General features: G+C 44.2%; 2 protein-coding genes across 3 annotated transcripts; one reads left to right on the forward strand and one right to left on the reverse strand.

The window, feature by feature from the left end:
• The first annotated feature begins 14 nt into the window (after positions 1 to 14).
• LOC108507230 (shugoshin 2-like) lies at positions 15 to 10,855 on the forward strand. 2 transcript variants are annotated; one of them, XM_017834955.1, is made up of 10 exons: positions 15 to 112; positions 276 to 419; positions 1,308 to 1,483; positions 1,752 to 1,814; positions 2,418 to 2,512; positions 3,303 to 3,571; positions 4,176 to 6,113; positions 7,355 to 7,481; positions 8,255 to 8,402; positions 10,009 to 10,855. In XM_017834955.1, exons 2-10 carry the CDS (start codon positions 278 to 280, stop codon positions 10,081 to 10,083), a joined length of 3,033 nt encoding a protein of 1,010 aa, XP_017690444.1. In that variant the 5' UTR covers positions 15 to 112; positions 276 to 277; the 3' UTR covers positions 10,084 to 10,855. The 2 variants fall into 2 exon arrangements, with proteins under 2 accessions (XP_017690444.1, XP_017690453.1); XM_017834964.1 differs by lacking the exons at positions 15 to 112; positions 276 to 419; positions 1,308 to 1,483 and adding an exon at positions 1,514 to 1,606.
• Positions 10,856 to 11,698: 843 nt separating this feature from the next.
• Positions 11,699 to 26,890, reverse strand: IDH1 (isocitrate dehydrogenase (NADP(+)) 1, cytosolic). Its single transcript, XM_017835106.1, has 9 exons — positions 26,779 to 26,890; positions 23,995 to 24,122; positions 22,203 to 22,494; positions 20,327 to 20,432; positions 17,569 to 17,746; positions 17,026 to 17,177; positions 15,872 to 16,012; positions 14,259 to 14,421; positions 11,699 to 13,738 (listed from the first exon to the last, which is right to left on the reverse strand). The coding sequence occupies exons 2-9, from the start codon at positions 24,114 to 24,116 to the stop codon at positions 13,645 to 13,647; spliced, it is 1,248 nt and encodes a 415-aa protein (XP_017690595.1). The 5' UTR covers positions 24,117 to 24,122; positions 26,779 to 26,890; the 3' UTR covers positions 11,699 to 13,644.
• Between the last annotated feature and the right edge of the window lie 205 nt (positions 26,891 to 27,095).

The raw sequence follows: 27,095 nt of genomic DNA on the forward strand, positions 1-27,095 counted from the left end.
CCCGCCGGCCCGCTCGCTTTCAAAAGTCGCTTGGCGGGCAGGGCTTCCTCTTCCTTTTTGCGCCCTCCTCTCCGGCCCCGTCCGCGGCGGGAGGCAGCCGCCCCGTCCGCAGGTGAGCCGGGGATCCGTGCGGGGGGCGGCGGGGCTGTGCCCAGAGCTACTCGGGCCATGAGGGGCCGCGGGGCCGCTGCTCGGGGGTAGTACGAGTCTTGGCCGCCAAGGACTTGCTGGCGGGGAATACGGGTGCTAACCCTGCTCGGTGTCACTCTCTACAGCGATGGCATCTTTGAAGGCCGCCGACACGTCCTTCTTCAGCCTGAGCGGCGTAAGAGAGAGGATGCGGGAGAAGAAAAAGGGTGCCTTGAGGACTGCGAAGTTGAATGCCTCGCTTGTATCCAAAATCAAAACGAAAATCATTAGTGAGTGTATTTTGCGTTGCAGCGCGTGCAGGGGCTGGCAGCTACATCAGCTTGGAACTGTGCCTTTGGCCGTGGCGGTAGGCGGCAGTCTTGGCAGCTTCTCTGCCCGAGGGGTTTCTAGTGAATTCAATGCCCTGCAAATGAGTGTTAAGTGTCACTCAAGGTGTCCAAGGGTGTCTGAAGTATCTGTGACTGGCAGGTTTAACACAGAACCTCTGGAACAGCACCTTGGGGCGTCAAAGGCTGCTCAGCAGCATCTCAGATGATATCAGACATCTGTGTTTGGGAAACTGAGTCCTCAGGGTCCAAATAGCAAAAACAAGAGGTGTGGAAACTATTTTAGTGTATATGCACTCCTGTGCAGAAGCTAGCCCAACTGTGACGTGTTTTTATGGGCGAAATAATGCAAAGATAGCACATGAGATAATCTGGACTACCTTGAAAAAATTAGATATTTCTATTAGATATTTTGAAATTGGGAAACATGGCTCTAAATCTGCTCAAGGACAACTAGAGGAAAATAGGTTTTTCTCCCACTTTTTGGATAGAGATGAGGACTCAGGTGGCATATTCAAAGCCAGAAGCATATCTTTTCAAACTCAGCACCTGAACCGTGCTATCATGCATTAAGAATTCAAGCAGTAGCTTGCTACCTGAGCATGACCAACTGAGGATGAAGAGGGTGTCTGAAGTGTTGCAGGTAATGGAAATTTTGTTCCTGCTCTTCTCTGGAGACTTCTGTTGCTGGAAGGAATTATACTGCTGGTTTTGTGTGTGGGCTGTTGAGTTGTAGAGATCCGAATCTAAGGAAAGCTATTCTGGAAAGAGGAAGAAGAAGTATGATGAGGGAAGAGGCATGGATGAAACCTTGGATGCTGATTCTGTGTGATATCTCTTCTACTATTAAAGTCTCCCTGAAGCACAACAATAAAGCATTGGCTCTGGCCCTCAATGCAGAGAAAGCCAATGCACAGCGGCTCACCCGGGAGAAGGCCATCTTACAGAAGGAGGTGGAGCAGTGCCACTTCCAGAATGCTGTGCTGCGGCACAGGCTCTCCTTCCAGGTGTGGCACTAGCAACGTGGCTGGCATGGGGAGGTGTGGTAGGCAAGGCATGCAGCACTAGCATCTCAGCCTTGGGAGGAGTGACCTGTTGCTGATTGTCCAAATTCTCAGCATATGAAAAAGGTCACCATTCATTTGCCTTTTTTTTTTTTTTTTTTTGCAAGCTGTGTTCTCCCCAGTTCCTTGCTCTAGCTACAAGTATCCTTGTTGGAATAGATGTTTTAATTTAATGTCTTTATGGTTTCTCTCTCTTTTATTACCTCAACAGAATCATATCTTGAAAGAATTTGAAAATCTTCTGGCTGCAGTTAAGACGGCCCGGCTGTCTGAGGTAAACCATGGGAAACATGGGCACACTACTCTGGGAAGGGGCCTTTGTTTGTCTTTTGCTTTGTGTTGCCTGCTCACTGCAGTGTTGGATGCTTAAGCTGTTTTTATTTGCTTGCTTGAATTATGCTGGCTGCATCCTTGTTTTTAGCTTGATGTTAAGGATTTCTGCAGTAATTTATTCTGTTGGAAGGGCTACAGTTTTAAACTGCTTTCCTCTAGGTCGTTGGCTGTATTGGCCAGTAGGCTCTTCTGCTCTGACAAGTTATGACTTCTTTTCAATTTATTTTTTAAAGTTTTGCCATGGCAACTTGGGATAGGGAATAGGACATTTTCCTCTCTCATGGGTGGATGGGGAAAATATTCCTGCTTCCTAGTCTCATATTATCTGAACTAGTTTAACTTCATCCTTAATCTTGTGGAGACAGAATCTAGTTATTTCATAATTTTTTATTTCATAATTTATGCAATTTTAAATGGGAGTGGGTCACTGGCAGCATTTTACATTCTTTCCAGAGTGAAACTGAGCTTCTGCTGTTTCTGTGCATGAGGCTGCACTAAGGATTGTAACAACTTTAACCCATTCTTCTATTTCTCTTCTTTCCAGTTTCATACAAATTCTGCATCCTTGTCCAGTGGCCAGAAGAGCAGCATGACTGAAGATTGCTGGGCTGATGATATTGCAGATGGTCATCTTCTGAGGTGGGCCTTAAAATGATATCAGCAAGCTTGTCCTGAATTTCTAGATGCTAAACTTCTTGTGTTTTATGTGTGTGCCCAGTTGCCAGTTTTATGTGAGATATCTTCTCTGAACCTCCACTGCTTGATGTTTTCATTTACTCTGTGTCTTTCTGCTGCCACTCCTTGTCTTGTTTGTCCTAATGCCAAGTCTGTGCAAAAGGTGGTCCTTCTGCCTTTTTTATTTGAGAGTGCATTACTTTTGGGTAGTTTTCCCCCTGTAGCTGGTGAGCACTGCAAGATTTCCTTGAAAGAGTGAATGCCATAGCTGGCCACTTTGTTTGTTACATATATATGCTTAATAGTCACCTGCTTGTATGATGTAAACTTGTATTCTGGAAAAATGATCAGAGCAGGGTCTCTTAAAATGTATCTGAAGTTCTGTTTCTCCTCTGTTTAGTCTCCCTTCAGAGCACAGGGGAGTCCTTGGAGTTGCCCACACGTGTAACACCAGGCAGCTGTGTTGGTGTTCCACAGCAAGGTGAATGTGTGGTCACAACCTGTGTGCTGAAAGGCCTTTACTTCCTTGTTCCCTCAGTGTATTTTTCTCCTAATTCTGTGTCCACAGCAGCATGATCTCCTTATGTGTTGTGCTTGCCCAAAAGTGGGAAATCTGTCCTGCTTGGGCAGCACTTGAAGACTTGAGAAATATATTTTGTCAACTGATGGAGGTGAAAGCTGTAGTTACTCTGCTGGATTCTGGGGCTGTCTTATACATGGAACATGCTCCATTGCTGTTATTCCTTCTCACCAGGGTTACAGGGATACCAATGAGGGTGCCCATTTCCAAGCTGTGTGATGCAGGACAGCAAGGTGGCAGCTCCACAGCAGTACAAACATCCTCAGGAGAACTTCAGAGACCTGCTTCTAATGAGCCCCTGAAAATCGTGCCTGTTGCCTCCAAAGACACTTTGCCACCACAGCATGCTGAGGAACCTCAATCCCACCAGGAAGAGAATGGGAAGAAGTTCACTGAAACAAAGGAAACGCAGGAGGCTTTTCATGACTCTTGCATCTTTGGAGGTAAATTTGCATCTTTTGCTGTTCTTCTGGTATGACTTTGTGTATCTGTGCTCAGAAATGGATGAGTGCAGTGCCAGAGTTCCAGTTAGCTCCTAACCATGACTCCAATAGCTGGTAGGAACTGCATGCTTCCCGGTGCTGTTATTGCTGTAGTTACTCGTATCCCAGAATGGAATGTGTTGCTGTGGATATTTGGCATGTTTGCAATAGTTCAAGATTGCAAATCAGGCTTTTTGAGCAATAAGCACTGAGCTTACATAAGATTTTCAGAAATGTCTGAAGGTGCAGAATCTGACTAGATGCACAACTTTTCCTTGTGGATTTGCCATATAATTAATAACTCTTATATGGATCATGAGTGTTCCTAAATATTATTGCAGATTACGAGATTTTGCTTTGGAATGTCTTTTTGTTCAGAGGGGGAGCCAGATGAGCAATTCTGTTACACAGAAAGTTTGGAGAGTCTCTGTAGAGACAAAATCATGTTTTTCTATGCTCTGGATTTGTGGCAGTGTGTGGGGCAAGGCTTTTCGTGGTATTGGGAGAGCTGGCATTTGCCTGCCGCATTTCTCCATCTTAGGAATGAATTTTGTCTTTCCAACAGAGGTGTTGTGCACTACCGACCAAAATCCCAACAGTTTCCCAGCGCTTGCCTGGGAAGGTCATCGTCTTTCGTATGAGGCTGATGAGATGGCAAAATATTTCCTTGATCGTCTCTCACAAGGGCATGTTACTCAGAGGAGAAAGCGTTCCACCCTGTTTGCTACAAGCACTCCATCTTCTGGTGTGGGTATCTTCCCGCGTGTCAGTTCCACTCAGGCTGCTTTGTGTAGTATCACAAAGGACAGCAGCAGCTCCAGCAACAACAACACACAGCAACAGCTGAAATCACCCAGCTCCCTGGCTTCACCTACGCAAACCAGTGTTATTTCTGATAGAAAATCTGTGGGTAAAGAGACTTTCTGTGATCAGCCACAGGCTAAAGAAACTGAGTGTGGTGTTGAAACGGACTCAACCTATAGCCAAGTCCCTGAGTTTGTTCCTATAAAGGTTAAAAGCAAAGGTAGTTGTAAAACTGGTGAGAAAATGACTGTTAAAAGAGCAAGCACAGGAAAAAAGAAAACAAACGCAACTAAAAACAGTGCAGAAAGTAGTCCTGATATATCTCAAAGTGAAGAGCGTGCTCAAAATGCAGAGAAACTTCTTCAGCCCGAAGTTGCAACATGCTCTACTGAGTCTGAAGTTTGTGAGGTGGGGCAAAAGGCCTATGTGGGGGCTTTTGACAGCAAGAACAGGGACTGTAGTGTGGAGCACCATTCCCACTCTCCTGATAGAATCCGAGATCTTGGAAGTACATTTGTGGTGAATCCAGCACAGCTGCCCAGTCTTGAAGGTGGTGACTTAATGCAACAGTTTAAGAAGGGACCTATCTTTGAGATCCAAAATATGGAGAGTTTATTAAAAAGCCCAGTTCATACTTTTTCAAGTCATGAAATTCCCTCAGATGATTCCAGGCCACAAAATTCACTTTTCTTCAGGAAAGAAACCTCAAGTGCCTGTGCTTTGCAGGAGGACTCAAGTGTGAGCAGAAAGAGCATCAGACAGAAAACCAACAGAAAAACTAGAGTAATTAGGCAAAGAGTTGATTCTGATGAGGAGTATCTGCCAAAGAGTGTGAAGATACAAAAGGCCAATGCTGAAGAACATCCTAAAAGAAGCCGGAGAAGGAGGAAAACTGTCAGGTTAAGCAATTGTGATCAGAGAAACCAAGTTGATGTTTTTGGGCCCTGTACAGATGTTCAAGGAGTAGCTAAGGAGAGCACAAAGGATTTGCCTGGTAATGTTAAACGTAACAGGAAAACTTACATTGTGCACCCTTTGGATCTTGCAGGAAACTTGGGTTGTGTCCAGACAGAATTTGATGGAGGTGAAAATGTACCTCCCAGGTCAGTTCCTGGGATCAAACCTAGCAAAATCCCCAGAGCTTCTAAGAACTATCAAAAGAGCAATAAAAAACAGACAAGGGGCCTTCAAGAAGAAAGGCAAGCTAATGTTGACAACAACATGAGTGATTTGAAAAAAAAAGCCTATTGCAAACCCAAGCCTCAGAGGAACAACTCTAGACCTCCAGAGTCTGATACCCTGGCCAGACCAAGTGATGGTGCCGATGTTCTCACTGGAAGTTCACTTGCACCCAAGCAAACTGTCCCTACGGGGAAGTTTTCCTTCATTACAGATCTGCTGTCTGAGCCAGATGGCTTCCTGGAGGAGCAAATACCTGAGATATCACTGACAAATACTCTTATGGACCTTCCTAACAAGCTTGAATCCTTCTCTATGACCAGTTGTGCAGCTTTGCCTGTCAGCTCCAGGCTTACTGAAGTACCAGTTTCCAAGAGCCTGAGTGCTGAGGGCAACAGAATGCCAGAAAAATCCCCTGTTTGGCTGAAAAGCTCCCTGATGTTTAAGAAGACTGCAGAGGAAACACCTGGGGAAACAAGTTCTCAGTCAAGTTTTCAGAGCTCATCTTCACAGGAACCTGGTAGGTGGTAGGCTGGGGAGGGTTCCTGTGTTTGGAGATGAGAGGAAAAGAATCCATGCAGCAAATGCTTATATTTTATTTCTTTTCTTTTTTTCAGAGTTAAAGATCAGTCTCCAGTCTGATCATTTATGCTTCCACTGGTGCTGGCCAGTCATTTCTGTGGCTGCATTTGCTTCTAGTTTAGCAGCATTCCTATGAGAATTGCTGGCCATTTTTTCCACTTGTGGATATTGGGAAAGACTAGCAGCATGTGCTGCAAGTCTTGTTTTACCACTGGTGTTATCTGCAGAGCATGTGAATTAATTTAGAAAATCAACTACTCAAGCAGTTGAAAAGTCTAATTTGATGCTGACCCTGCTTACTGAAGTCAGCATTATTGGGCACAGAATATGAAGAAGATGAGAAATTTTTGGTCCAGGGTGGTTAGTGCTGCAAGGTTTCAGATTTCATACCTCTAGGTGAGACCTTCACTGGAAATTAATCAGGAGCTAACTTAATTTTTTTTTTTTTTAAGAATTTGGAGGGTGTATCCCTTGGCTGGTAATACAGTAGTTAAGCTGATCCTTTTGAGGAGTTTGCTATTAGTGGATGCTCAGTAAAGAGAGTAATTTCATGGGGTTTTTCTTTCTGTAGCTGTTGACAAACAGGCCTGTTACAACTAGAGTGGGCTGTACTTTGTAGAGAGGGAGTAAGTTTGTTCTCCTGCCCTCCTTTTTTCTGACTTCACTTTGAAAGCTGCAGTGAACATTGGCGTGGTCTTGTCTTGCTAGAAGTTGGTAAGTTGCTGGTAGGTTGTTTGTGTGCCATAAGCTTGCTCTCTCCTCCAGGCTGTAAGCTCCTGGGCATTACAACTATCAAATATATTTTTTGTATCATTTTTCTACTACACCAGGGCCCAGGGCCCATGATACTAGCAGTATTCATCATCATGGCTAGGCTTCGCGAACGAACATTTAGGAAGTTTCTATCGACATTTGTTACAATTAGTATTAGTAATCTGTATTTTTTCACTGAGGAACCTAATTTGATTTATGAGCTGACTTTTGAGGAGCAGGTCTGGTATTTTTGGATTAAAATGGTCTCCTGCGTTTAGAGGGAATGTGATTTGGACTCAGGTTTGTGCAGTGTTCAGAGAAATGTGGTAATGCAGTCCTTTCTATTTGGCAGGTGTTATTTCTTAGGATAGCTGGAAATTATTTGGAATCACTTTGATCAACTCATGTGAATGTCTCCCTTTGCAGAGATCAGACCACTACAGGACTTGAACAATACCAGGATTCTGTCCTGCTCCATCTCAGAAGAGGTATCAGGGCGCTCATCCAGGCGGAGACGGAAACCAGCCTGCTATAAAGAACCAAAACTCAACAGGTTGGGCTTTAAACTATTCCTTCCAATGACTGCTCCCATGCTGCAACACTTGCTCTACTCTCATGTGTTCGCCCTCCAGGGCTGGATCCTCTGTTGCTCTGTTTAAGTTCCTCTTACTCTTTGTGTCCTGTGGTCCTTCTCTTCTACCACAGTGTGGTTATGCCAAAATTCTGCATCATCATGGGATGGATGTGTAGGCTTCTGGTAACAAGCTACCAAAGATGTTATTTCCCTTGTTGAAATGGGCATCTGTGGTACTCTAGTGCTAATGAGGCAGGAGCATGAGGATAAAGTACAGAGTAGATAGAGATGGCTCAAGCAAAAGCCTTGGTTTCATTTGCATTCTGCGATGGATAAAGTTTTACACACCTGAGTAGTACTTTCCTCCTGAGAGCAGGCTGTATCTATATTCACTTTTTCTAGCAAATATGAGTTTCTAAACAAATAGCTGCATCTTTTCCCTAAGAAACTGTAGATTCAGTACATCCAATGGCTATTGGACAGAATAATTTAACTCCTAAAATAATGACTTTGTTGTTATGCTACAGGGTAGTACTATGGTTTTTCCCTGAAAAGTGTCACAGTTTGAACTTTCTTTGAATAGCTGGTTATATTGGGTCAGAAGGTACCCTGTAATGGACAAGGAAAAAACTGTACCACTCAGTCATCTTATAGGAGAAGCACTGCAGTAAAATCAGAAACTTTGGGGACTAAAATCATACAAGTTTTCAAGGAATCCTTGATGACTCAATGTAACCCTTTTGGTTCTGCAGAAAACTGAGGCAGGGCGACCCATTTACAGACACTGCGTTCCTCCGCTCTCCTCGCTACAAAAGAAAAAGGAATCCTGTTAAAGCCAAGAGAATGACCCAGAAGATGAAAGAGGAAGAATGGCTTCCTGAAGGATGTCCCAGTGCCAAGGTAGGCAAGTTTATAACAACAGGAACGAGTCAGGATGAAAATAGCAGTTGAATAGGCAACCTCCAAGTTCTTAGAAGCTTCTCTGTCCAGCCGCAATTGAAGAGGCCAGAGCAAAGATGGAGGTTGCTGACCAGACAGCTGAACTATTCCAACCAGTGCAGCCAAAGGACTGATTCAATGAATTGAGCTTTGCACTGTGGATTTCTTCTGTTTTGAAATCTTTGGGACTCATGGGGTGGGGAAAGTGTTGGGTGGATGTCTGTTGTAATGATGGACACGGCCCTTACATTCTGTATGGTTAGCTGCTCACTACCTTCTTCTTCCTTCCTGCGCTCTCCCTTAGTCCGCTATATAAAGCTTGCCACAGTGGAATATGAGCCCTGTACCCAACTGTCCTGGCTTGAGCTAGGGTAGGGTTAATTTCTTAGTAGCTCTTACAGTTTTGTGTTTGGATTCGGAATGGTAAAGCTGTTAACACACTGATGTTTTGGTTTTTTGCTAAGCTGTATTTATTATAACTATATACCTAGAGGCATGGCCAATCTGGGTTCAGGAAGGGGGGCTTGACATTGGTCAGTGGGTGGTGAGCAATTGCATTATGTAACACTTGTTTGTTTCCTTTTTATTATTTTTAGTTATTATTATTAATTACCATTATTATTGTATTCTTACTTTTATTTGCAATTATTAAACTTTCTTATCTCAACATACAAATTTTACCTCAGTTCTCTTCCCCATTTCACTGGGTGACTGGGGGAAGAAATAGGGGTTTGAGCAAGCGGCTACATGGTGCATGATTTCCATCTGGGCTTAAACTGTGACAGCAACCAACATTTAGGAATGTTTGAGCACTGGGTGAGGTAGAGGACCAGACCTAAGCATGTTTTGTCTCATTTTGGGTATTGCTACAGGAAAGGTGATTGGAGAGAGGGTCCTGCAGAGGTGGGGCAGTGCTGTCCTGAGCCAACTCCCTGCTCTGCCTTGAGACTTGTGCTCAATCCCTCCCCCCAGCTCACTTCCTGGAGAAGGGTTGGTTTTGCACGTGTGAACAAAAAAGCACAGAAAATCTAGTTTACATAAGAGATGTGTACCAGGTTAACTATAAAAGGGAGTGGATTGGGCCCCCATCTCTCTTCCCTCCCCCCCTCTTTTTTCTCTTTCTCCTCTTTCTTCTCTTCATCTGAACAACCCCAGCTCTCTCAGCCTGTCTTCATAGGAGAGGTGCTCCAGCCCTCTGATCATCCTTGTGTCCCTCCTCTGGACTTGCTCAAATGGGTCCGTGGCCTTCTTAAGTTGGGAACTCCAGAGCTGGACACAGTACTCCAGTACTCAACTGAGTTTCAGGAAAGCCTGTACTCTTCCATTGCAGACTGAGCACCCGCTGGCCTCCAGCACTTGCTCTTTCAGGGTCTACTGCTATCTAACTTTGAAGGTTATCGATAACAAATGTTTGAGGGAGTGGTTGGGAAAAGAAAGGATCGTATTGGTTGTTAAAGGGAAGGAAATGTGCCCCCTTGGAAGCAGGAAAATTGTCTCTTCTTTCTTTGTGGCAGAGCAAGGAGAGGGATGCTCTGTTCTTCTGACCATACTTACTGCTTCTCTTTAGCACTTCAGCAACATCCATCAGTTCATGAGGATAGACTGGGTCTTGCTGTACTCTGCAGAGTCCTCCAGAAGATGAAAACTTTGTTAGTACAGAGGGAAAAGAGTGTCATCTGCAGCTGGGTAAATGCTACCACATTGCTTATACATAAGTAATAGTAGAAAGTCATTAAAACTAGCAAACGAAAAGCATAAGATTTAAAAATGCCCTCTTATTTGTTCAGCTTCCTCAAAGGTACCAAGCTGTCTCTGGTACTCTGTAACTCTGGAAGCCAGGTAGGAACAATAAATAACAGGGAATTTGTTAGAGGTGCTGTTGTAGTAGGACCTGCCTGACTGTGTTGAGCTACTGATGTCAGAAGCCAGGCAGGAACATGGATCTCCAGCTGTTCCCAGTAATTGTTTTCATTGCCTCTAGGGATCAGAAATGGGGCTTTTTCCAGCTCTGCCTTATGTGCTTGTACTAACAACAGAATTGTAGACTGCATTCATTCCTATTAAAGGTATAGTGACAGTTCCTAGCAGTTATAGAGCTGTGTTTCAAACACATTGTAATAAGGAAAAGTCCAAGATATACTGGAACGTGAAAAACCAGACACCGTTGCTATCTCAACAAAAAACTATTTATTACCAAAAGTTGGCCAAGAAAATGAACAAACCCAAAAGGGAGGAAGGAGGAGAGAAATAAGCCCCAGTTACCCAACTGTTGCCCATAAAGTTATCTTACCGACCTAGCATGCCCATAATTACCCACAGCAGAAGCTGCATCCTTGGGGAGTCAGTAAGTTCACAAACTGGCAGGCGTCCCTGCCAAAGGCAACGTTGTCCTTAGTGTGAAGTTAACCCCCTCCAAGAAAGCACTATCTGCTTTTTATACAATTAAGTGGCCACAACCCCCCTAGGTGGGGCCAGCACCGCCCAGCCCAAGGCCCTCAGTCCCCCCTCCCGGATATGTAAGTGCACCTCTTCTGCGCACACGTGAGAACTTCGGAAATCCCCTCACGCACGCGCCGTATGTTTTGGGGGGTCTTTCTTAATTGAGTCTGGGGCCGAGCCTTCCTCATCCTCCCCCTCAATCTCTCCTGCAAGCGACCTTGGAGGATAACTAGCCAATCACAGAATACCAATTAAAACAGTTTATACCACAAGCTCTCTTCAAGGACAACTTTCCTGTTATCAGTGCTTGTTTTCCCGTAACTTGGCAGGGAAAGAGCAAAGCTTTCACAGGTGCCAGGGCCAAACACAGACCAAAAGTATCAGCATAAATTCACCCTGGTACACACATGCCTAATATGTTTTGCTCATTTAGTCTAACACTGGCATTTCTATCCTAATCACCACCTTTAGCTAGTGAGCTGTGCAGGGTCAGACTTAGTTCAGGTCTAACCAGCTTCTGTTTTGCCAAGTGGTGATATATCAGTTTCTATTAGTCCCAGAATAAAATTTCAATGGAAGTGGTACCTTTTAAATTCCTGTACACTACCTGATGCCTACCACACTACAGGTCACAGCTTTACCTGGGCCAGAACAAATTAAAACTCTATTCTAAGAAGGGAGATATTATTTTGTGCTTATACCACGTTCCAACAGTCTGTCCCAGCCTGTACTGGATTGTGCGGAAAGCTACTGGACTGTCTCTCTGGGGCAGAATTTCCCAGTATCTGCTAATCACAGAAAGGAAGGAAAGACACAAAGAATGTCGGTTGGTTTTTATTTTAGTCTGAACTAAAACTATTCCTTAAAAAACCCAGAACACAAAAAACCATGGATGGAATAGTTTTTCACAGTCATGATCTGATGCTGTATCACAACAGAAAGGGTAAGTAATAGCCCAGACAATTAGAAGTTTTGCACCTTTATGAAATGGGGGAGTGGAGAAGAGATAACAGTTCCTATGCTTCACATCCAGTCAGAAGGAGCATAACTAAGTGCAGGGCCTGCATTTAGACACTGCAGCATGACTTTAATAGGATCTTGGCCTGTAAGGCTCGTTTCCAGCATTTACTAAGTGCTTCTTGAATGCTACAGTCCTGACCACAGCAATGGAACCAAATCCCTTAGTGTCAGGATACTCTGCTCCTGTTGGCACTGAAAGATAAATTGAGAAGGATTGCAACAGAGCTGGCATAGCCCCATGAACCCACTTATACTCATGGACAGTACTGGAGAGAGGAGGACGGTTCTTATTTGAGGTCAGTTTGACAGGTCACCACCGGTTTGACCAGAGATGTGACACAGACTGGCTTTCAGACTGAGATAAAGAAATAAGAGAAACACAGATCAAAGTCACAGAGAGAAACCTCAGGTGTGCTGTTAGGAATCCAGACCCACATTGAAGTTGAACAGTATCACATTCATCTGCTTGGCAAAAGTAGGGCCTACCGGAGCAGCTTAAGGGGTTTAAGAAAACATGATCTTTAAAAATTTTAAGTGTTATGTTCATTTTTGTCTAGTGTTTGAAATGTTACACAACAAAGCACGATAAAGTGCCACATATGCCAGCAATGATAGAAAATCCAGGTACATGTTTGCTCCAATATGCTAAAGTTCCCACTAACTATTGTAATTCTTTCTTTGATTTGGGGCATCTGTATTTGTTTTATTTCCTTTAAAGTGTCTGGAGGAACTGCTGCACTGACTGCAATCCACCAAGTACCCAAAAATTTTACTTCTTTATTTGGTCCTTGACATTTTTCAGGTGGAATTTCAATTTCAGGTGGAATTTTCAATTTCTCTTTCATTCACTGCTGCTGCTTCCTCCACCTTTTCATGGGAATCTCCTCCAATTAGAATATCATCTATATATTGGCATAGTTTCACATCTGAGGAGAGTGAGACTGTCTGTAAAAATTCAGCAAGTACATCGTGAGCAATTGTGGGTAAGTGTTTTTATACCCCTGAGGGAACCTTTAAGAAAATCTAGAACTGGTGAGAAAATAACTGTTAAAAAAGCAAGCACAGGAAAAAAAGAAAACAAGTGCAATTAAAAACAGTGCAAAAAGTAGTCCTGATATATCTCAAGGTGAAGAGTGCTCAAAATGCAAAGAAGCTTCTTCAGCCAAAAGTTGCAACATGTTGTTCTAGTGAGTCTGAAGTTTGTGAGGTGGGGCAAAAGGCCTATGTGGGGGCTTTTGACAGCAAGAATAAAGACTTTAGTGTGGAGCACCATTCCTGCTGTCCTGATGGAGTCCAAGATCTTGAAAGTACATTTGTGGTGAATCCAGCACAGCTGCCCAGTCTTGAAAGTGGTGACTTAATGCAACAGGTTAAGAGATCCAAAATATGGAGAGTTTATTAAAAAGCCCAGTTCATACCTTCTCAAGTCATGATGTTCCCTCAGGTGATTCCAGGCCACAAAATTTGCTTTTCTTCAGGAAAGAGACTTCAAGTGCCTGTGCTTTGCAGGAGGACTCAAGTGTGAGCAGAAAGAGCATCAGACAGAAAACCAACAGAAAAACTAGAGTAATTAGGCAAAAGAGTTGATTCTGATGAGGAGTATCTGCCAAAGAGTGGGAAAATATTAGAGGCCAAAGATGAAGAACATCCTAAAAGAAGCACAACAAAGCATGATATGGTGCCACTTACACTCTCATGTAAGTGGGAGACACCTTGCTACGGGAGCTTGAGTAGAACCCCTGCCTTAAAGTTTGGGCAGAGAGGCCAGCTTCTGCTTCAGGTTTTCAGCGAGCTTGTCCATGAACTCAAAGGTGTTCAGGTAGTCAGAGCGTGTGACACTGGAGGGGGGGAAACAAAAATACAGGCATTAGTTGTACACTCTCAAATGATCAAAGCAGGGGAAGTCTGTTCAAAGAACTCTAAGTCTTGCCTCTAAACCCAAAAGAATTATCTCCTACTCATCAGGCTGTGTTCTTTTTTTTTCTGCCAAAAGGCTCCAGAGAAGAGGGTATACAGGTGATATTTGGCAGTTATGTAGGTTTTCATCATTTATTAGGATGAAGGTAGGATCTGACCAATGTAGCTAGACTGTCATAAAAAAAACAACTCTTAACAGTTCCTTCCTTACTTTTTTGCCCATTCATTTGGTACAATAACAGGGACCAAGCAATCTGGACTAAGCTACTTTGGTCAGGGAGTGTCTCGTGTTCTGTTTGTACAGCACTGAGTACAGTGAGTCCTGTTCTGAGGCAGACTCCTGTTCTTCACCATACTAAAATAATATTTGAGCAAATGCTGTTCAGAACCACTACGTAAAACAGCCTCCTTCAAGCATAGCTGGTTATTTCATACACTTACTTAGGTAGGCCTTTGATACAGGCAGCAAGGTCCTTTGTCATGAAGCCAGACTCGATGGTCTCAATGCAGACTTCTTCCAGGGCAGCTGCAAAGTTCTTGAGGCTAGTGTTGTTGTCCAGCTTAGCTCTGTGAGCAAGTCCTCTTGTCCAGGCAAAGATGGAGGCTGAGAGAGAACACTGGGTTATTCTATCCTTCTAGAACTCCCTGGAAATCGTTCTAAATCATCATGTGAAACAATAATTGGATTTTTAATATCAAAAAAACTGAAAAAAGAGGAAAAATATAGAAAATCTGGTATGGGAAAGAGAACACTTATCTTCATCTAGGTATTCTTTGCCTTTTGTGCAGCTCTAAAAAAGAACAGACCCCAGAAAGTACTCAATGCCTCCAGTAATCTCTTCACACGTCATTTTATCTTTCTTTCTAACTTGGGTAGGAACTAAGTATGACATGTGGTAGGACTGTGGTTACACAGAACATTATCTTTCTGACAGAAGGGTGCAGTCTTCTTCCTCCTACTATATTACAGTCTGGTCTCTATGCAATTTTAAAGGATTCTTTCCCTTATGTCCTGTTCTAAGTGCATTGACACTTTAAGTGTGTAGTTAAAGTCTGGGGTGTGGCTGGGTCTTTTGGAGCATCAGAAAGATGAGTAAAATAAAAAACAACCAATCTAAACCTTAAGGCCCTTATGGCTATAAATTGCTTGCTGAAGAGTGAATGCATGTCTCGAAGTCTAGGTTAGGTCTAGTTTATTCCTCACACTCACTCCATTCCAGCCTGATTTTGCTCCAGTCTCTGTAGAGGCCCAGAGGAGTTCACTATAGTGATGGACTGTGGTGGTGCATTCCCCTGCCCACCCCCTCAGGCCGCACTGTGATCCAAGAAATGCTCATTAGGCCTTGGCCTTAATGAACCATGCCTGGACTAAGCCCCTCTCAAGCTTATCAGAAACACTGTCTGTGGTGTATGTCTCAAACACCAGTAACCAATGTCCATAGACCCAACCAAGGACTGTTGATATTAACATGCTGTGAGAAAGAACAAGAGTTGACTGGAGAAGGGGGGGCAGGTAGAGATAGGGTAGCACTTTTCTGTGAGAGAAACCACAACACAGTACAGCACAAGTGCAAGAATGAGTGGCAGGAAGTAGGCATGGTAGGATTGAGACCAAAGACCTCCCTCTCTTTTCTCCTCTTCTTTAATTCTCTCTTTTCCTTTCTTTCTTTCATTCATCTTTCCCTTTTTAATTTCTCTCTTCTCTTTCATCCTATCCCTTTATCCAAAACCTACAGCTGTGTGCTTATATAGTATGTCAGGGACTAACATACCAATTTCCATGTCAAGTGTGTAATTCACTAATAAAACTTTATGATTGTCTGTGGACACTGACTTTTGTTGTTCCTTTCCACCAATGAGCACTTACGAATGTTAGATGCTTCCTTCCCATTAAGGGTGGGTCATCACAGTCACCACTGAAGAAAAATGCATTATGAACTGCATTATTGCAGTTTCAGTGGTGCAATTCTCTGCAGAAAGGATGCAGATGTTCTCACTCTAAGCTTATTCTTTCATGTGTAGAGATCACTGAAGGGCAGTAAAAGGCAGCTCACCAATGGGGTTAGTGGAGGTTTCTTGGCCTTTCTGGTGCATGCGGTAGTGACGAGTAACTGTGCCGTGAGCAGCTTCTGCTTCAACAGTCTTGCCATCGGGGCAGATCAGCACACTGGTCATCATTCCCAGAGAACCATAGCCTACAGAATAATACAAGTTTAAAAAGTTCAGTGTCTCCTTTGGACAGCTCCATTAAATTCCCCTTAACCCCCCCATCCTACAATCCTACATACTCCCAGCCTTGATGTGAGTATCCCTGAACAGCAAGTGCCGCTGCAACTAACTGGCTAATCGTAACAGCTCATCTGATCAGGAAGTGCTGCTGAACCATGAGACAGAGATATATAGACATTCTGCACCATTTCAAGAAAATCAGTGTTCTTACCTAACTTTCTGGACAGATTTTTACTGAAAAGTACAGTAAAAGAAAAAGAATCATAAATAAGCAATGTTGGGCTGCTTATCTTCCCCACAGGGAAATAGGAAACAAAACTCCTTATCAAGAGCATTTGCTTTAGTGAAAGGAACAGGAGCTAGTGAAACTGGACATTCACATCACTTATAACTCTAGATTTCAGAGATGTACATCTCTGAAAGCTTCTTTCTTTAGTAGTCCAACACACATCCTTGTTCTATGGGAAGCAGTTTAGTGGCATTACTTTATAAAGAGCATATTACATAAAGCCACACATCTTGTCCTGTAGGATTCTGCATTCGTTTTGGCACCAGGCAGCTTGCTTATGTAGGATGCTGATCAAGCACTACAAGTCTATAAAGTTAAGTGGATCAATCTCTCTCTTTACACCTGACAGATTTTCTTAGTTATCAGTAGAGCACCTGCCAGTACACTCATCACCACTCAGCAACAGTGTCCCAGCTGTCTGGATACTGTCCATTAGAATAGGAAGCCTATCACTTATGTTGGTAGGAACGTCCCTCCTGTAAATAAATACACAGTCTACATTCAATAGATTTTCTTGTAAAAGTGAAATCAGGAAACTGACAGCCTGATATCTCCATGACTAGCCACAGGCTTGAAAAGTAAGTTCTGAGACCCAAGACCACCTCCTGGGCCACAATAGAAGATGTGACAGAAGGTCCCAAGAGACTGCCACTAAGCCTACTTCAGTGTAGCACAGGAAGCATCTCATACCTTGTGCAACAGAGTCAGACTGCACGTCCCCATCATAGTTCTTGCAGGCCCAGACAAAGCCTCCTTCAGATTTCAGGGCCTGAGCAACCATGTCATCAATGAGCCTATGCTCATACCATATCTTTTTGGCTTCAAACTTGGACTTATATTCTCTGGAAAACAGAAAACAGAACACCTTGCCATATAAACAGGGATTGCACAATTTGTGCATAGAGAGGTGCACAGAGATGAGTAAAAACAAAAACAAGTTTGCATTTTCTTTACTCTTTTTTCCCTTGTCTGCTTTGCTAAGCTACTGCAAGGCTGCTTCAGGACCACAGAGGCACCTACAGAGAATCTGACTCTCTAATGGAAGGGATGAACACCACAGCCATAGTTAGCAGAGCTTTAAATATTGAGTACTGTGCCTTGCGGGACAAGGGAGACAGAGAAGGCATCCTCTCCCTCCCAAAGTGCTGCTGAGTGTCTTAAAATGCAACTCACAAGGCTGGAGGGGATGTTCCTGCTGCAGACTTATACAGTAGAGGGTACACAAGTAGTTACCTGTCATAGATATCTTGGAAGATGTCTTTAAAGCGGCCATCATATCTCTTCAGAATGGTGTTCTTGGTGCTCATGTAGAGGGGCCAGCCTTTAGACAGTGCCATTTGGAAGGAACTGTGGGCAAAATCCTTGATAGACTGGTCAAGATTGTACATTCCCATGGCTACACCACCACAGCCTGTTAGTGGAGGAAGAACAGATAGGAATCAACTAGATTTAGTTTTGATTAAGAACTTGACATTCTCCCCTAGAATACTCTGGCTGGCAGGCAGGCTGGTGCTATCCCCAGATGTCTTGATCTAGTTCTCAATTTAAAGGCTGATTCTTCCATGAGAAGATTCTCTTTGCACTATCAGCTCAAAGCTCCAGCAGTCCTGTGACACATGGATAGGAAGGTGGTTTTGTTCTGCAGCTAAGTACATCTTAATACTGTGATCTGATCCCCGTAAGAAGTTTCTTCCTACTCCAGCCTAAGCAGCAAAACTGTGACAGAAGTGAGCGTGCTTGAACTCCTACTAGCCATCTAAGTAATACAGTATTTTTCTATCAAAGCAGCAGGCAGCAGTTTGGAGTAGGGGATCTCAGTCGAAGCCAGAAACAGATTTGCTCTCATCTTAAATGCTTTGACTGCAGAACTAACTCCAGCAGTCAAAGATTGCTTTGCCTAGCTCAGGTAAACAAGCTGCCGCATGCATTCCTGCATCTTTTCAGCACACGTGTCTGGCCTACCCTGCAGCTTTGTTTCACCTGCTCAGGCTCACTTCCAGCAAGTTGTGGGAAGAATGTGCCAGTCATGTGGGTGCTTGGGCAAGTCCTGAGAAGGCTCTGAAGAACTATCAACACTCACATGACTTGGATTGTTAATGCAGATGTGTTAGAAGCATGAATGGAAGTGCCTTGAACTTGCAGCCCAGCTCACCTGGGAGAAAGCAGTATTCAGATCATGGAAGAGGCTGATTTTGGGTGAGAGAAGGGTCTAGAGCTTCATGAAAAAGCTTTGCCACCTTCAGAGCACAGCTCTGTGTTTCTAGTGAAAAGCAGATACTGTGCACTTAATTTTAAGCAACTCACTACCACCACCCTTGCAGTTTTTGTACAGTGCCTGTATCAGGGACCTTTGCTCTGGAAACACACAATTTTATTTTTTTTTAATACCCTCTCCTAATATTCACTTGTCCTTACCTCCAGATGCTTATTACTACATGAACATACATGCAGAATGAAGAGGGGAAGCTAGATAAGGTTTATCTGCTTGCCAAGATAGCAAGGTCATTTAAAGTTGATATTGGCAGAGAATGAAATTCCTGTTGTTACCAGTGAAAATACATGTTGTCCCCATGCCTCTTCTAGTGAGTCAAGGATGGAATAGGGTCTGATCAGCTACAGAGACTGTGTCCTCTGGAGTCATGTTTTCATGGTTGCTAGATGACAGCTATTAAGTTTTATTCAAATAGTTATTTCCATATAGGTAAAAAATATTCCTCATTGCAATCATACAATCCTACTGCCTACTAAAATCTCTTGATTCAGTGTCAATATTGCACATATTAGCATAGCAATAAGACAAGCTTCCCTTATGCATTGTGGAAGTATGGTGGCACAACAGTTATCTGTGGGGAGGGCAGTTCCCCAGAGCAACAGAAGCAATCTGCCATCTTTGCACTGATGCAAAGCAGAGCAGCAATTCAGACTGGCAGCTGGATGGCCAGACATCTCCAGTACAAGCTCACCAGTTACCTAGCAAATGAAAACAAATTAGGACTGGCAGTTAAGCAGGTGAACTCCAAATAAAAGGCTGTGCAACAAGAGACAGTAGAGATTTGGGCTCTTACAAGGAAGAATGCCAGAGAAATCAAATATTACAAAAGACCGTCATATGTCAATCTTTTTATCTGTTTGCCAAACAAATTGCACACAAACCAGGATTCTGTGGACATAAGTTTTTGGAGCTAAAACCCAAACATAAGTAACCCAACACTCACACATAAGTCACCATGGCTACAAATACTGAACTCTTTGATCACTGATAGACAAGAGAGATAACTTGTGTGATGTTTTCCTGAACCCTGCCCCTGGGGAAAACACCCTGAGTTCTGGCAACATGTGTGTAATTGTTTCCATGCAACAAAGCCCAGCAATGTCAGGACTCCTCCTGAGCCTAGGAAGCTGTATATAACCAGCACAGTCATACAGACAGGAGGGACACCAAAACGTTTGGGACTGTATCTTTTAAAACACTTAGAACCTACTCGGTCAGGAGCATCCTTGTCAAATCTCCTTCCCACCTTGCAGGCTAAGTGTTAATTCTCATTTTTATGGAGAGAAAAAAAAAAAAAAAGACTGCTTCATAAAGAAGGGCAAAAACTGTGAAGGTAGATAGAGACCAGTAAGACAAACTAAATCCAGAAAGAATTATACCCGAATTGTTCTTAAGTATATCTCCCCTTTGGTCAAGCCATGTTTACACAGCAAGTTTCCCTCTGATCAGAGAGAAAAACATAGATGCTGCTACCAGAGTTATCATACAAAGAGCATGACAGGTGGCCAGTCTAGTATGACTGTGTGTTTGATATGCCTCTTTGGTCCCAGGAAGATTTCAAGTAACTTTCAGTAGTTGAGAGATAAATGAAGGCGGTGAAAACTTTCTCCCCCACTCTACCTCAAAGTCATATTTTACCATCAAATAGCTCTGACTGACAATTCAAGGTTGAATTAAACCCAAAATCAGTTTTAATCAGTACTTAGAGAAAATACCTACTTTCAAAGTTATGGACCAGATATGTGACTGGTTTGCCTCCATCTGTGGGAGTGTAGGTCATCTCTACTTTTCCAGGCCCAGGAACCACAAAATCAGTTGCTTTGTACTGTTAAAAAAAATAAAACTGCCATGATGATTTTATCTATCAGAAAGAGAGAAACATAAAAGACAACCTTCATTTGGGAGGGCAGGGTGCACAAAAGCAGTTGTATTAAAAAAATATTAAGTAGACTCTTTATTCAGCCATGTGGTCATTGGATTATTATACTAGGGATTAGAAAGACAAGTAGACTCATAGAATTATTTAGGTTGGAAAAGACTCTTAAGATCAAGTCCAACAGTTAACCTAGCACTGCCACGTGCACCACTAAACCACGTCCCTAAGTAGTCAAGAGTCTGCTAGTTTCAGGAGGCATCCTCCCCTTTAAGGGAAAAAGCTCACAAATTCTTGGGTCCCATCAATGGGCAGAGGATGTACTTTTGCAGATGCACTGATGTTTTAAGGTGCAAAGACTGTTGTGTGGTTGGAGAGTAGAATGGCTCCTTCCTCTCCCTGCCTCAAAAACAACCATTCATATCACAACTACTGATCTCATAAATAAGGGGGACTCATACATCATACAAGATGACATCTGAAACATGTAGTAAAAGTTCTTTGAATTCCATACATGGATACACATTTTGCTCCTCTGAGATACACAGAATCAGAAGAGCAAACATGTATTTCAAGTTTTTAAATATCTCCTTTCCCCAGTTGTCCTGAACAGTACTATTTGAAATTTGTTATCCTTTTTTCCATGTTGTTTCCCTCCTATCAAGGGAACATGTTCCCTGAGCTGTTCTGAAGTTAAGGAAGTGTCTCATATGTCCTTTATAAGTTCTTATATCATCCCTTTCACTTTAATCTCATCCTTTGGCAGAGTTTCAATCCTTCCCCTTTAAATCCACTGTTTCCTATTATTATTTTGACCTTCTCAATTATTCAGTACTGTTAAGGTTGTTGAATCCCATTCTTTTCTAGTGTCAAGGTTTTTCAGTTATTTTCCTCTTTATTACTTTACCTTCCCATCCCAGGTAATTTTGTGACTTGTGGGTTTACTCATCCATTTAAGCACTTGGCTCTTTTAGAAGATTTTTCTTTTGTCATGCTTGGCTGTTTTACAGCATATCATTACCTATGGAGAACAGTATGATTGATTCTTGTCCTCTAGCCTACCCAAAGGGCACATCACTGAGTGCCATGCTAGGGCTTTCCATGGCTTTGTACTACCTCTGGCAGGAGAGCTCTGATAAAGGCTGTTTTCCTACTTCTGTACCACATTCCAATGTACTCACTATGGATACCAACTCTGCAGGAGTGCTGTGAAAGTTAAGCAGCAGATCCCAGTTAAAAAATATAAAAACCCCAAACCCACATCCCTATACAGAAGGCAATTTTGCTCACTTCTAAAAATCACTCTCTTGGTTTCATTTTTGCTGTGAGCAACATCTGACACCAGAAAGTCCTGAGAAGTAAGAAGATGGGCAGTGTAAAGGATATTTTCTCACAACATTGTTGTGTAGGGAATAGGGTTCTGCAGAGATGAACAATAATTCAGAGGAGTTATATACCCTATGTCTAAGTACAGATCTATCCAATCCAATCCAGGCCTCTGAATGCTGTTTATACAGTGACACTATCTAAGGAAGAGAGGCACGAACCAGGCTCCCCCACACTTTGCCAGGTGCAGTACTAACAAAGTGCTAGCAAGTACCTGCTCCCAGGTGGACTGCAAGGGACAGAGCAGGAACACAGGGATGTCTAAGTCTGTAGGTCTATAGAGTCAAGACTAAGGCTGGTAAGATAAAAAGAGAGGTAAGCACTGAAGTGACTCACTTGATCCCCATAGGCGTGACGGCCAATGACAATGGGTTTCACCCATCCCGACACCAGCCGGGGAATGTTCTTGCAGATAATGGCCTCCCTGAAAACTGTGCCTCCCAGGATGTTTCTGATTGTCCCATTGGGAGACTTCCACATCTGCTTCAACTTGAACTCCTCCACTCTCTTCTCATCAGGAGTGATGGTTGCACACTTGATGCCAACATTGTATTTCTTTATGGCTTCAGCAGCTTCCATGGTTACTTTATCATTTGTAGCATCACGATGCTCAATGCCCAAGTCATAGCTGTAACAAACCCACAAAGATGGTCAGAACTGCCCAGGACATTTGTTTATGTCCAAGAGGATAGAAATCAGACCTCATACGTGCTTATGAGTGTAGTTCCAGCATTCTGTCATAACAGAAGTTGTCCCTCTTCCAGTTCAAATGCTGCTGGACTGGAAGAAAACATGGACTTATACAGTGACACTTCTGCTGCTAGTAGAGAAGGTTAGAGAAAGGAGAGTTTCAGTTTACAGCTGAAGTTCTCTGCCAGCATGGCACAGTGTCTCCTCTGGCCTTCCCTTTTGAGCTTTCTGCAATGGCAGCTTTCAGTCTAGGAATCTAATAGTACGGAGCAGCACAATCCCCAGATGAATATGGGCCTTTGTTTCAAACCTCTTGTGCTGAGGGTTCTGGGTTATTTCATGTACTGAGCACATGAAGCTACAATTGGCTTAAAAGCTGCTTTGACAATGGACCCACAATCCTACTCTGGCAGAAAAATGGCCAATATTCCCCTCAAGCAGTCAGAGAAAGCACATTTCCCTTACTCACTGTTTTAATAGCTTTGGGAAAACAATGGGTGCCCAGCATGGGACAGCCCTGAACATGGCCAGCTGTACATAAATGTAGCCCTTGTGCTGCCTCAGCCAGGGGTTTGCTTTCCCTCCTCCCACCCCTCTTGGAAAAGGGATGCTCTCCAGACTGTGGGCATGTATTATGCTGCTGGTTTCTGTTTGCTTGGTTCTCAACACCAGCAAGCAGAAAGCCTGATGTAGGTGGTATACAAATGACTCCAGCAGCAGGGGAAGAGGTCAGACTTGTGGGTTTAAGTATGGTAGATACCACAGAAGGTATGTCTCTCCACGTGGCTAGGAGAAATGTAGCTGGATGCTTCTCTAAGTTATAGCCTGGTGGCTAGAAAGGGAAGAGAATATTTGACCTTCTTGGCGAGATGCTGTAGATAGCATGCTCTTTTGGCAGTACCAGCTGCTAGTATTTGTTTTTTCCAGAAGCGAGTGCAGAAGCACAGCACAGGCTCAGGGAATAATTGCAACAATTAGCTCACTGTCAACAGCAGAGCTCAAGCTTACAGGCATCAGGGCAGAGTCTGTGCCCTCCAAGCACCCTTTTGTCCTCTGGGCAGATCTTCAAACAGGTATGGCAAACAGCCATAAGCCTGCTCAGGGTCCACAGGCCAGGCTGCAAGTCATGGAGTGCCTGAAACACCCCATGTTTCTAACTGTTTAGGCTGCAGGGAGTCACATAGACTGCCCAGGTGCTGGGAAGCCAAGGTACAGGAGATAAAATACAGGTGCTGGGAAGCCAAGGTACAGGAGATAAAATACAGGCCATGTCTGTGAGAGACCTTCTTAGAGGTATAGTACAGGAAAAAAACTAACAATTAAGCATTCACTGCTTACTGCTGTGAGGAACCCCAGAGGGGCCGCTCTCAGCACGATCAGCCTAATGACACATGCAAATTGCAGTACAAAGTAGCCATGTGTCACAAAGAGCCATTACCTGTGCAAATCCAGATCTACATAAGGAAAAATCAGCTTTTCTTTAATCAGTTCCCAGATGACCCGTGTCATTTCATCTCCTTGCATCTCCACAACGGAGCCTCCACGGATTTTTTTAGACATCTTGAGCTGCAATAGACATAAAAAAGCCCAACCTAAGTCAAAAACTACCAATTCCTGCATTTTAACAACACAGCTAGGAGAGGCACCAACATAGCATACAAGTTCTCTCCCAAAGTCTTGAAGATAACCACAGTTTGTCCCTAGTTTCATGCTAACTGGTATTTTTCTTAGAGTCCCAGATCCTAGAAGATCTATGAGGATAAAAAGGTTAATATCTGAGAATTAAGGGCATGTGCTTTAATTATGGTTGTACAAAAAAATTCAAAAGCATGAACAAATTTCCCCCCCAATTTCCACATAAATAAATGGGCTTTTTTTATTTTAGATTTCACAAGTTCTAGTCCAGTTCCCTGTTTCTCCACCTTTTTCTGAAAAACAGGAGTTAACAGACATGATTACAATGACACCTCATATTCCTGGCACTATGAGGATTAATATATTGTCAGCTTCTTTATTAGCTTCCTCCTCCCAGGAAGGAAGGAAACAGGTAGAAAAATCCCAAGGCTAAACATCAAGAGTACTTTCTAGTGGCAAGCTTTATTTCTACTGTTAAAATAAATACTGGACAGGTTTGTTTTGCTGTAGGGAACAGAAGTTTCCCAAGATATTTGTGAACAAAGCCTCAAACAAATAAACTTGAACTCTGCTCTTCTATTTGCACTTTGTTCTTTGTCAAAAAGCCCACCAGCCACTGAACTGCTCTAACACAGTTCCCTACTCTCCAACAGCCACAGTTTCTCTGTTCTCAGCTCTGATTATGCAAGAGCAATGACTTGGCAAGCTCCCCCTTCCAAGATAGTCCTGTTCTTGTGTGCAGCTGTTGGGATACTACAGTGAGATACCAAGCCCTTGTGCCTCAGGTTGCAGTTTCACAGATACGGAGGGCCATGAATGACTTGATCCAGAATGAAGGGCCCTACTGTCCACTGAATCTGTTCATCTAGACAAAGTTATTCAGAGGTGTGAAGTTTGCAGTGCAAGTGCCCCAAGTTACAAGCATGTGGGGAGATTACTTCTAGGTTCAAATTTTCCCTTTTCTTTTCTTTTTTTTTTTTTTTTTAAATTAAACCAACTTGTGCTGTTCTTCCAAAATCCAATCCATTATACATTTTCAGTCTGGCAAGAGAATAAACTTTCTAAGCTATGTTCAGAGGATCAAGCTTTTCCAAATCTCTTAAGGAGTGAAAATCTAAAAAAAAAAATAAAAATATGTAAATGAGGTTGTGGTACTGAGACTCAATTTACTATAAGCACATAAATTTGAAAGATAAACTACATCAGGCATTTCTATCCCAAAGACAATATCTTGGCCTCTCTAGTCCTCGTGGAAAACTTGAGTTTCATATGACCACACTCTGCCTGAACTCAATTTATTTATGCAAGTATTTTGGGCCCAATTTTAAATTGTTACTACCTAAATAAGGACTGTATCACACTCCATGGCCTAGGCACAGAATTGCTACTCAGGAGACTTCAATTTTACTTTTGGCATTTAGTCTGAGAAACAGTCTGATTCATTTAAGTAAAAATGTAGACAGGCACCAACCCACCATCACTTGTTTTGTGGTTTGGTTCTACTTAACTGAGGCAAATCAGAGTATGTCAGTCATAGCAATAGGTTTTGCAAAGCTGGCTTCAGAAGCATATGATGCTGCTGTCACATGGAGAGCACAAAGGCAGTTGACACACCTCCACTGAGATACATCTGCACTGATACGTGGAAACAGCAGCTTCTTCAACGTCTCTGACAGCATCCAACACTTTATCTGATCATGGCCATGGTACTTTTCCCCTCCTCAGACAGCAACGTCCCCAATTTCTCCATGAACAGGGGCAGTACTGCAGTAGCATCCCTCTCCTGCACACCAGAGCCAACATGCCAAGAGGCGCTCAAGAGAGCACACATTCCTTGGAGTTCAGCTCTGTCACTCTTCCCCTTTGATTTTATACTGAACTGCCCAAAGCCAGCAAGTGCTTTCTCCTACAGCAACCCTCCTTTAAATATGCTTAACCCCGGCAAGTGGCCAAGGCAGCTTTAAGGAAACTGTGCATTTCCAAATACTCCTTGGTCCTAAAGAAGGGCTCAGGGCCTACAGTCAATAATTCACTATTGCAACAAGTCCTTGACTGCGGCTTACAGACGCTCCGCTCGGAGGAGGTTCGCTCGCTGTCACCAACACAGATCTCGCCTGTTTCTCGGCCGCACCGCCCCTTCCCCGCCCGCAACCCGGCCCAGCTCTTCCAAGGCGATCTCCCGGCACAGCGGGATGTACCCTCCGGGCTGAGGCTGCGATCCCGGCCCCGGCCCCGCCCGGGCAGGGCCGTGAGGGGACACACAAAGGGCTCCCTGCCCGGCCCGCGCTGGGGACACCGCGGACTGCCCGGAGAGCCAGGGAAAGCGGCAGGAGACACCCAGCCCAGCCCGGGCCGGGCCGGGCGCCGATCCCGGAGTGCAGCACCCGCAGCTCCCGGGGCACCTCCAGCGACACTCGGCGCGGGCGGGGCGCGGCCTCGGGGGTCCCGCCCGGACCGCCTGAAAGAAGCCCTTTAAACACACACACAAACCCGCCCCTCGAGGCCCCACTGCGGGGCGGGGGAAGGACAAAGGGTGCGGTGCGGCCGCGGGGCCCTGCGGCGGTGCGGCGGTGCGGATCCCCGTTACCTGCGGCGGTGGCGATGCCGTTCCCAATCCCGGTCGGTTCCCAGCGCGGGGCGGTCGCGATGCGGGTCCGGGCCGTGCGCGGGGCCCTTTATGCGGCCCCGCCCCGCCCCTGCCCTGCGGCGCCCCCTGGCGGCCACACCCGGCCCGGCCCCTCCCCTTGACGGGGCGCGCGCCCGCCAGGGGGCGCTATGTTGGTTCAGGCCCGCCCGGGCCCCTCGCGCAGGTGCCCTCGCGCCAGGGGCCCGCGGCAGCACGGACCGCGCCGCCGCCGTTCCGGGCCGCGCCCGTTCCGCGCTCTCCCGCCGCCCGGGCAGTTC

This window comes from Lepidothrix coronata, unplaced genomic scaffold, assembly GCF_001604755.1.
Source record: "Lepidothrix coronata isolate B3197 unplaced genomic scaffold, Lepidothrix_coronata-1.0 Scaffold7, whole genome shotgun sequence".
Classification (NCBI taxonomy): Eukaryota; Metazoa; Chordata; class Aves; order Passeriformes; family Pipridae; genus Lepidothrix; species Lepidothrix coronata.